Here is an 11,494-nt window from a genome sequence, read left to right as displayed (position 1 = left end):
AGAGAGAGAGAGAGAGAGAGAGAGAGAGAGAGAGAGAGAGAGAGAGAGAGAAACAAGAGAGAGATTGTCAGGTGCCCTCACAGCGGACGGTGCATGCAGCATGCAGTGGTCGAAGAAGGAAAGAGAGAGGAGGTCGCTTGTTTTATCTTATGGGCGAGAGCCGGGCCAGATAGGCGGAGGTCTCAACCCTTGATGCACCGGCGCACATTTACAAGTTCAGCGGCGGGTTAATGTGTTGAATAAAGTGGCCAAACAAAGGAGGGAGGCAGACAGGGCCAACATAGGGTAAGACTAAAAGAAAAAAAAGGGGGAAAAAATCCCGTGAGTGGATCAACCAATGTCAGGCTTGTTGATTAGCATACCACCACAACGACTTCCAACACTGTACCGGTATTGGCACAGCCCGCCGCTAGCATGCGAGGAAGAAGGAAAGAAGGAAGGGGAGAGCGAAAACAAAGGGTTCACTCCAAGAATACACACACACACACACACACACACACACACACACACACACACATACGTCTGTCTAACCTACAGCATAATATAAATAAGTGGAATGCAATACTCACCCTAACTTATCAAACACATGGATTGCGGGAACACTACAAAGCCCCCTCCCGACATCCCCCCCCCCCAAACCAATACTTTAAAAAAATAAATTAATGTAACATCCCCAAGAAAATATACAAATGAATGCTGATATTAAAAAAGACTAAGAATGTTAATATAAAAGTTCAATAATTGAATTAATGGAAACTTTAAGCACAGTACTCTTGTGCCCCCATCAACACAATCTAGATTATTTAGGAGGCAGGCTACTTCATTAAACCATGCCCATCAGCGTCAAAATGGGTTGAGAAGGACACAATATCTCAGCAGAAAGACCGAGCCACTCCATCTCGGGTCTTCTGCATTCGATGGTAAAGCATGCCTAACCATTACACCACAGACGCCAGTGACAAAATATGCATAATGAAAACAAACAGTATGTCAAAACTTTCAGGGAGTCACTGACACAAATGTGTGCTAACTATATCCCTAAACACTAGGCTATTTATAAAGAGAGAATGGAGGGAAAAGGATGAGCCAACCAGACCATATACAATACAGTGGTGTCCACTTAAACCAAATATTTTACATGCAAAAACAGTCTGTAAACTAAAAATAAATATTAAAATACATTTTTTTTAAATCCTCCATTTTTTTCCTCCTTTTGGCCTATTCGAGCAACCTCTCTAAACCGAAAGCCAGTTTTAAAAAAAAAAACCAGAATATTATTTTTTTTAAAACCTCCGGCAGTCCCGACGATTTGGGTGCAGATCTAGAATCTAGTGATAGTGTAAGGAAAACTCCAGTGTATCATACTACTAATGCGAAGGGACAAGTGTGGCTGCTGGCCTGTGGTCGCGGGTGACTGGGAACTCACCTGTGGCGCACAGGGCGGCGAACGTCTGCGCGTGCCTCTTTATGATGGGCGCCTCGAACCGAGACAGCGGCATCCTGTGCAGCACGTGGTCCAAGAAATCATTGGGCACGATGGCTGACAAGTCCCACTTCAAGAGGTGTAGGATCAGGGACTCCATTTCCTACACGAGGTCAACAGAGGGGAGGAGGGGAGGAGGTGGTGCGCATTAGCGTGGTTGGTACGATGAGGAACAAGGGAAGATGGAAGGACGCGTAAGGTATTACTATTACACACTAAGGTCGAGTATAGATTTTAAGTGGCAAAAGTACATGTATTTTGAAAAATGAGGTTTGTAAAAGAATAGAAGCAGAACAATCCTTCATTCAGTCAAGGGGAAGATTGAAGAATACCGGACCACTCGTACATTATTGCGCGAGAATGTGGGGTAGGTGGGGCGGGTGGTTGGGGTGGAGGAGTTCAGGGGGGTCTCCCCCCTGACAAAATTTTAATGAATAGATCTACCGGTCCGAGATTCTCCATTGAGAGATGTTAAAAACGGGAAAATTATGAATTCCTAAGGTTGAGACATAGGCAAAGTCAGTCCGCTGGTCCGGTATTCTTCAATCTTACCCACTCAAGTGAAACACTTTGCTTGCACATACACACAAATAATAATTTCTTCAAACAAAAATGTTGAAAAACAAACAGTATAGCAAAACTTTCAGGGGGTCACTGACACAAATGAGTGTTAAATATATCCCTAAACACCAGGCTTATTAAATCAACACATTAATCTAAAATTTGGGGGGACGGCCACAACACTGGGGCAGCCCTTTATCAAGGCGTATTATAAATCCCATGACTATAAAGCCAAAAAGAAAAAGTGATTAAGTATCGGATGGCCCGAACCAATAATCCCCCCCCTTCCTCAAAAAAAAAAAAGAAACAACCTTGCCGACAACCCGGAACGCAAAGCTGAGTACTCATTTCCGCTGAGCTGACTCACTTCCGCGTACATCTCTGATAAAGAACGCAATCTCCACCCTGATGCGGGCATAGGCCAAGGGAAGCAGCCAAGAGCTCTTATCAAAAGCGTGAAACTGGCGATTTTTGTTTTCGTTTCCTGGTTCATACGCTACGACGAGAAGAAGGGCGAATTAGGAGAGAGAGAGAGAGAGAGAGAGAGAGAGAGAGAGAGAGAGAGAGAGAGAGAGAGAGGGGGGGAGAGAGAGAGGGGGGGAGAGGGAGAAAGAGAGAGAGAGAAGGGGGAGAGGGGGAGGAGGGGAGAGAGAGAGAGGAGGAAGAGAGGAGAGAGAGAGAGAGAGAGAGAGAGAGAGAGAGAGAGAGAGAGAGAGAGAGAGAGGGAGAGAGAGAGAGAGAGAGAGGGAGAGAGAGAGAGAGAGACGTGCATCAGCAACCCAATAAACTTGTCTTTATAAACCGGAGGTCTACTGGTCAGGTACATAATTTGTGGGAAAGAAAGCCTTGACTCCATGTAACGCTAAAAAAGACAACAAAAAAACCCAACCCACCCAGTCGGCACCGGCCGTAACGCCTCAATCGACATCAGGTGCCATCGCTTTCTTTCCCATGACCCTGGCGCCGTTACACGGTGGCACCCAATAAAACCAAAACAAGGTTGCGTAGCTCGCCTCGGCTGCTATCGGAACACAGGGGGGTGGTAAGTGGAACAAGAGTGTTCCCACACATTCATTCTCTCTCTCTCTCTCTCTCGCTCTCTCTCTCACTCACACACACACACACACACACACACACACACACACACACACACACACACACACACAGGGAACGAAAATTCTGCCGCTTGCCTTGGATTATTGAAATTGGTTTGCTAGAATATCAGAAAGCGACCTGTAAGTCAGAATGGTTTGCAAAAAATGTTGCACGGAGAGGATTAACAACCTGAAGAGACATTAATTTGAAGATTTATTTGTCCTATAGTGAACAAAATTAATATAATATAATCTAAAAACTGCAAATACCGATTCCAACTTTCCAATTTCTTAAACAAGACAAAAGGATAACGGCAAGAACATTTTTCTTTTAATTCGACAATCCGTTCACTTGCAGTCGCGACATTCAGAATAATAATATACAGTCACGTCGACATTAATTGTTCTTAAACACTGGGGAAAAAAATCCGACAGCACACGCCAGACTAAAATTGGGAGAGGTCTGTCGTCTTTCCCACAGTTACTGCCCTTCCCCTACAACACGGCGGTCGCCGTGCGCGGCGCACAGCCTGTCTAGCCGAATCGATGTCTGGTTCCCACGTAATCGTGGAGAGACACGGCCGCTGTATGTGCAGGCTGCTCGTAACACTACACAGCACACTAAGACATGACCCCAGCTGACATGAGCAGGTCTACCCTTCCCGATGAGAAATCGCGTGCGTTTTTCAGAGGGTAGCAAACCAAGTCAACCACACTTTCAACATCAGGCACTTTTTTTTCCTTGCTCTATCAAATCAAAAGCTTTCACTTATAGAATCTAGCCCAGAATCTAGATAATCTAGATCCCATAATCCCATTTCTGAGAAATTCTACTTGAGGAGACAGCACGTGACAAAATGTTGAGACAAAGACGAGATAGGCTAGATAGACACGAGGAGTGCTGACATATTGGATTCATTAACCTAAACAAATGGGGGGAATGATAGCCCAAGTTTCAGTACCAGTACTGAAAAAAGATCACAATGACAGTGACAAAAAGCCAAGAGCTACAGGTGTGAACCTACTTACTAGAGCAGCTAGAAAATGTAACTCAGTCCAGCTGTTTATTGAACCACTAATCATTAGTTCTAATAATAGTAAAATATAAAGAGTAGGCCTACAGTATATTACAAGCAATGGAATGCTGAAGACTCCAGCCTAATTTAATAGTGTATCTTCTTAGTGTATCTTCTAAGTGAGCCTAAGTCTTATATATAATATCCCCAACTTTGACAGATTGCAAGGAAATCCCTTTATTATGGAACTCTAATAACTTCAGAAAAGAAATACCAGCAGGCAGACGACAAAGAACGACAAAGACAGTTTGAAGTAAATTTCAAAGACAGAAGTAAAAATAAAGTAGTACCGTTAAATCCTCCAACGTAATTGAATGGTCTGTGTACATCACAAGCTGTTCTCCCGTGATTGGTGTGCTCTCTTTTAATTTGGAAGCTAAAAACATACAAGCAGCTCCTAAAAGCTGTAATTTTGTCCTTTTCATATCCCGAATGCACAAAAATCTGTCCAGATAGTTCACACTCAAAGGAAAAACCTCCTCCTCCATCTTTTGTTCTGAACATACCTGAAAATGGAAAGAAACAAAGATGGTTATTGCAAACATGATAGTTACGAACCATGGAGTTAAATCTATATTCAATCAGGCAGGATGCAGGCTATTGTGTATGAAGAATAACAAAAAATTAGATAACTCTTAGAAGAGTGACTGTAAGCATGCATGCAAGAAATAATTTAATAGATTTGTTCTTTTCATAAAAGAATAGATCTAATATGAGCAAATTACAAAATGTATGAGGAAGATTTGTATCAGATTTTATAGCCTAGGCCTAGGCTATTATTTAATAGATCTATAGACTCTATAAATATGGTGGATTACATTACAACCTTGTAGATCTAGATCTAGATCTAGAAAAATCTAGGCCTAAATTTAATGATACAATTTCATCTGAAATGTTTTATGAATCATTTTTATTAATTTCAAGACTGGAGTGGTTCTATCTAGATCTAAATCTATTTAGATCTAGATCTAGATTAGATCTAGATCTATAGATGATGAATGAGTGAAAAAACAACAAACAAACAAAAAAACAACCAATTCATCAACACATGAAACATTAGGAAATGAACTGCTCAAGGTGGAAACCTTCAGACAAGAAAAGTAGGGAGCCTAAATCAAGGCTGCATCTTGAAAACAGTTCTGTGGTTACGAACGAGCTGAAGAAAGTGTAAGGACTAGATCTAGATTTAGATCTATATTCTAGATCTAGAAATCTAGATCTAATCTAGCGACAGAGACAAAGATGAGTTTGAGAATGTCAAAAAAGTAGGCCTAGGCTAGGCTAGAGATGATTGACATGGTTTGGCTAGAATCTAGAGAATCTAGAGTCTAGGCCTGAATGTGGTTTGAGATAAGATTCTAGATCTAAAGTTATGGGATTTCTAGACTAATTTCTTTTTCCGTCCACTGTCTGCAAAAAGACAACTTCTGCTATGCAAGTTAGAGAGTTAGGCTACTAAAAGCCCGTTTAGATCTCGCTATGAGGCTGGGGTAAAGGGGGGGGGGGGGTTCAAGGTCTAGGGTTGACTCAGCCATATTGAAATGTTCAGGAGTTCGCCTTCTGTCAACGCATAATCCGGCTCGTCAAATTTCGTCACGATAATCGCAACATTCAAGACACGACAATGAACTAATTTTCAACCTAACCCATGACATAATAAAACATCTAAAAATCAAAATATTAATATTCGCACCATATGGACCCGTGAAGCCGTTTTTAACTTTTAGAACTGATGATGGCTGATGATGTGGCTCTGTCAGACATTCGACTCATTCGTGCTGAGAGTCTCTGTTCGTCTATAAAAATGCCCACACAATAGACCTCTAGATCTAGATCTACAGAATCTAAGCCTTAGATAGATCTAGACTTCTAGTCAGTCAGTCCAGGTGGCTGATAATCTAGAATCGACGTGTAGGCCTAGGCTATGCCTATCAGAGTCTACCAAACTGTTGAACCTCGTCTGACCAGTTAGGCCAACAACAGTAAGTTACACACATGCAGCATTGCTTACCTCCGCCATCCATTCTGTCACCATTTTCCTCATGTACGGTTGAATATCTGTTTGAACACAATTAAAGTAACGAGTATGTGGAAGATATTTATCCTCTGTAGCAAGTAAATTGTTCAGCACTCTTTTGTCGTTCAATAAGACTGGGTCTAATATGGCCCGTTTAGATTTGCCTCCAATCTCCGTCTCACAGCATACCAAGGAAAGGTGCTCCATGCCTTGAAATTGTGAGATAGCAGTGGAGATTTCAGTAATTTAGTACTCCGTTTTGGGGATATCCAACAAGAATAACTTTTTTCCAATAAACACAAAGAATTTGAGGTAGAATGTGTTGTCGTGAAATTGAGCCACAAGTTCCAGCAGACAGAGCCTCTCACAGTTGCAAGCCCTTCTAACATCGGCCTCTGCTATGAAGCGTTTATAAGTGTTCGTGCCTTTCAATGGGCTCCGAAACCTTTCTCGACGTCCGCGCATGCGCACAGAGATCCGAGATAGGAGAAAATGATAATAAGTTGCAAATCTTTTGCAGTTTCTTCCAAAACAATAGCATGTAATGCAAAAGTAATTAGTGCAATGGTTCCATAAATGACTGAAGAATTTTAAATTATGATATGAACGTTGAACTATCTTTTGTTTTAGCGTAAATCTTTTTCCTTTTTCTGCAAAAGCTCATGAATATTCACAAGTGCACATTGGGCCGACCTGTGTGTGTGTGTGTGTGTGTGTGTGTGTCCTAGGCTAAAGATATGGGTGGTCACTCGCGCAGCGGCGAGGTGTGGTGGGCCTGGTCCCAGCTTCGCGTTTGTGAGGGCATTCGACGTGCCTTCTCTTTCTCAAACTTCCGCGACTTCTGACAGTGACTTCTGTAAAGCGAGTTCGTCCTGACACTGGTTTGTGGTCTATCATCGAAATAAGTTGACAGTTTAAAAAACAACTACTAACGAACGACGGTTAGATCTAGACAAATCAGTGTTTTTGTGCGTGTGTGTGGTGATGTTTTTTTGGGGATAAAGTTTTGGAAGATAGGCCGGCATTTCGTTGCCAACATAACTCAGGCCTATTCACTTGTCTACTTTAAAAAAGTTTAAAACAGCTAACATAAGCTTAGATAAAGGTCTAGATCTAGATATAGACATCTCTTGTCTAGAAATCTGCGTCGGGACAAAGAGCGTTCCCATTTCTTTAAAACTTTTTGGGCTTCTGATTTCCCCTTAACAATGGTACATTCGAATAGATCTAGATCTAGTTTCCGATATTGTCTGATCCGATTTTATTTCTGAACCCCCCCCCCTCTCTCTCTCTCTCTTTCTCTCTCTCTCTCTCACACACACACACACACGCACACGCACACACACACATACACACACACAATACACACACATACTCACACGCACATGCGTGCGCAAACGCTCATTTTCAAATCTTCCCACGAATAGATGTTTTCTTTTGAAAAAGAAGAGACAAACTGGACAGGGAGAAGGTGATTAGGCTATCGAATAACCCAATGTCTAAAAACATGCCGCTTTCCGATTAAATGTTAGTAGGCCTACTTATCGCTGATTTTAGTGTTTAAAAAACAAAAGTTAGAAGTGCTTGTGTTTCATTTAGATGTAGATCTAGATCTAGATTTAGATTACATTAATTCTTACTGGGTCTTGCATGTTCCTCTGAGAACTCAAAAAGATTCAAAGAAGTTTTAGAATTTTTCTTGCAAAGAAAGTTCAAATAATTTCAAGTAGATCTAGATTTTATCTAGATCTAGATCTAAATCATACTCAGAAAGGGGGGAAATGTCATCCTTGAACGTCGATCTCCCGAGGATTAAGCTATTAGTTCGGATGGAAAAGATTTTAATATATTTTTTTTCTAAACAAGATTGCTGCAGATTCTTCATCCCTTAGACTTCTAGGCCTAGTCTAAAAATAATAAATTTTACACCTAGATCTAAGATCTAGAATCTAGATCTAGATTAGATCTAAATCCAGATTTAGTAGATCTTGTTGTTACAAGACCAGTAGTCTCCTTTCTGTTTTTAAGAAAGACGAAGAAAAATGGATTTTAAATGGCTTAAGTAATAAGGCCACTATATATGTTCCTGTTACGTTTAATTTTCTTTCACAAGTTTTATAGCCCATGCACAAAGTATAAGTTGTCTGCAGGGACAGAACAGCAGAACCCTTGATCCCGAGGAATTTACTTTCAGCCTAGGCCTAGTACGTTCATAAAAGAATACAACGAGCTCCATGCAAAACTATCCGATACTATGACCTACATTTGATCTCAGCCAACCAATCGGCGGGGGCGAGCGAGAGAGGGGCGAACAACTAGGTCAAGGCGTAGTCCCAGAGTATTGAATGAATGAAAGGTCTTCGCGTACGGGCGGCTATGAATGAGAAGAGAGCACCTGGCTGTCATTCGTCGAGAAGATCCCACCCATTTTAAGGATGATGATCAATAAGGATGGAGAAGGGTGCCGGGGGCGGGGTTTAGGTGCGCTCTCTCTCATTTTTTCTTGCCTGTGAATGATTTTATCAAGTTTCACCGCTTTCGTTCCGATTTTGAGCGTGGCGTTGCTCTCGAAGTTTGAGGAAATAAAGAGAGAAGGGTTTCAGTTTGCCGTACTTTTTTTCGGAAGGGGGGGGGGGAGGGGGTTGCAACCATAAAAGCTAAGTAAATTAATTTGCATTCATGAAAGATACAGGATCATAATATAGTTAATAAATTTCTTTATTTTGTGGTGGATGTGTGAGAGTATGTTTGTTTGTTTGTTCGTTACATGTAAATTATTCTGAAGAAGTAGGAAGATTTGCTTGGGCCTTGGGAACCTGGGTATAATTCTATTATAAGCCTAAGCAGATCAAATTGTGAGAAGCATATGCCTCCTATAGACCTACGAGGAAAGTGAAAGTCTGTTTTGATTCCTTACTGGGGTCTCAGCTTCTGCTAGACTCTTTAGAATTTTAAATTTTCATCCGTCATTGGTAAAAATAAATGCCTCTTGTATAAAATAAACCCAAAAAGTGAGCGACGCAGGAATTTCTACTCTTTACCTTATGATTAATAGTTGTACGGAGCACCCCCCCCCCCCCTCCCCTTCCCGACAGCATTTAAATTAATGTTCTTGTAATCATGAAACGAACTTACTCGCAATTTATAGTCTATTGTCTTGTCTGTGGCATTTGCAGAAAGACAACCGACTCCACAGTCAGGTCATATTTATAAGAGCCGAAAATAAGAGATCTAAAAGATATAGGAGATTAATATTAGTAATAAACACTCACCAAACAAAGACATTTTTTTTTAATTAAGAAGGAGAGATAAGTACGATATATTTGATTGGAAAGAAGGAGCACATCACGCCAGGGCACCTGCCAAGCATCCCTACGGGGTGCCCGCCCATTGCTGATGGGATCGGGTCGGATAGGGTCGATCGCCCGACTCATCGCTTGAAAACAAACGTGTTTGTTCTTGAGGCGACGAGTTGGGTGCGATCGGCTTGTGCCACGATAGCCCCTTTGCACCGTCGATCTGGCTAGGAAACCGAAAACCGACCCGACCCGACCCGATCCCCCCAATGGGCACCCCGTATTATGTCTACATTGGGCTACAGTGTTGTGGCGATTAGTCAGCAAGTTCTTCACTGCAGCCCTTAAAAAAAAATATATATATAAAAGCAGTAGTTGTGTTACTTTTGTTCTAGCTATAGATCACTGTCGCTGAACACAATCACAGCTTCCTGTGCGGATTTTAAGTGTCAAATAAGACGGACTATGTTTGCTACGCATGCTTTGTAGGCTAGATCTAAATCTAAATCTATAGGGACTATAGGCCTACAGTACGGTCAAAAATTCGAGGTGCAACTTATCCTCAGGTTATGCATCTCTTTAGTGACCCCCCCCCTTTCCACCCCTATACTTTGCACAGCAGTTTGTATCAATTTGTCTTAACTTAATCATATTTTCCTACAAAAGCTAGATCTAAAAACTTTCCTTTATAGATTTATATAAAATACTATAAATCTCCATCACGCGGAAAATGATACTGTTCAGAGCACTTTCCGCTTCTTCCACACATGTTGCATAGATCTAGGTATAGGGGCCTACATGGCCCCATGTCACAGCTCACAAATGAAACCTTTGGGTGGAAAAACTTCTTACAAGAAATTAATTTTATAGTGAACCCTTTGAATTTTGATCTCAAGGTTTTCAAAAGATGCGTTCAATAAGCAGAACGTTGCGATTAGAAAAAAAAAAGAATGGCGGACTTTAAAAAGCGATATTGTCCGAGCTGTAAACTTTTAAAAGATCTGTAGAAATCTTCAACTTGGAATTTTTTTTAATTAGTGTGGGATTTTTAAAAATAGAATACAGTGTGCAGGTATTTGCAAAAATATTCGAAGGTTAGATCTAAGACAAATTGATATAAGTTAATGTGCAAAATGTTCGATAGTTAAGGGGATATTTGACAATAAGCTGCGCTTCGATTTTTTAACGCACTATAGGCCTAGTGGTTCTAACCAAAGACTGACAGCACAGCTCACATCTGAACAACTGATTTCATCCTCAACAACATTTTTCTTTCCATCGTGTCTTTTCATTGCGTTTTCTCCTGCGTAGCGCCTTCCCCCTCTTCCACCTTTTCCTCCCGACCAAAAATACAATTTAACCCTATCCCTACGCCCTGGGGTCATTTTGTACACCCGGGGTTGTATTCTTCACATTTTAGTATTTTTAGAATACTTCTAGTACGAAGATCTCTTTGAAACTTTCTGTTTATCTCCAAAAATCATTTTGACAGACTGCTATGCAAAGCGGACGGATCGGATTAACGAGTAAATTTCCTCTTTGAAAGTGGTGGCAGAGTTCCCCTCGTCGTATGAATACGATCGTACGGATAGGGTTAAACAATTTTTTTTTTTAAACCAATAAAGAGAAAACCTACATAATCCAGTGGAAAACTTGGACAGCAGGTTTAGCAACTCACGAAGTAACTAGGGGTTTTACGGTGCTCGCAACTGCCTAAGTTCATATGAGCGCGCGGGACACATTAAACTATTTCAGTTGGTAGGAATTTTTAAAATTTTGCCAAGGTGACGGCCGAGGCCTATTCTTATCAATTGTAGACCACCAACGGATCTTTAACGTGTGCCACTTGTACACAGACCCTCCGAAATTTTTCGCCCTTGTCCGAGAAGGCTAGGCGTAGATCTTTCCTACCAGAAGATCAGGGGTGTGGCTGAATGACAGCATTAAGAAGGAGCCAAGGAGTAGCA

The 11,494-nt window shown here is 41.4% G+C and overlaps 1 protein-coding gene across 1 annotated transcript in view; it reads right to left on the bottom strand.

The window, feature by feature from the left end:
- LOC101847634 (G1/S-specific cyclin-D2) overlaps window positions 1-6,653 on the bottom strand; it is a 12,006-nt gene extending 5,353 nt beyond the window's left edge. The window contains exons 1-3 of the mRNA XM_005113249.3: window positions 6,226-6,653; window positions 4,505-4,720; window positions 1,427-1,586 (exon numbers count right to left, since the gene is read on the bottom strand). Of these exons, the coding sequence (XP_005113306.1) occupies window positions 1,427-1,586; window positions 4,505-4,720; window positions 6,226-6,438 (589 nt within the window). The 5' untranslated portion in view covers window positions 6,439-6,653. The remainder of the gene's footprint in view (window positions 1-1,426; window positions 1,587-4,504; window positions 4,721-6,225) is intronic.
- Window positions 6,654-11,494: the final 4,841 nt, after the last annotated feature.

Source organism: Aplysia californica, unplaced genomic scaffold (assembly GCF_000002075.1).
Source record: "Aplysia californica isolate F4 #8 unplaced genomic scaffold, AplCal3.0 scaffold01775, whole genome shotgun sequence".
Taxonomy (NCBI): domain Eukaryota; kingdom Metazoa; phylum Mollusca; class Gastropoda; order Aplysiida; family Aplysiidae; genus Aplysia; species Aplysia californica.
This window is presented reverse-complemented; position numbering and strand designations above follow the sequence as displayed.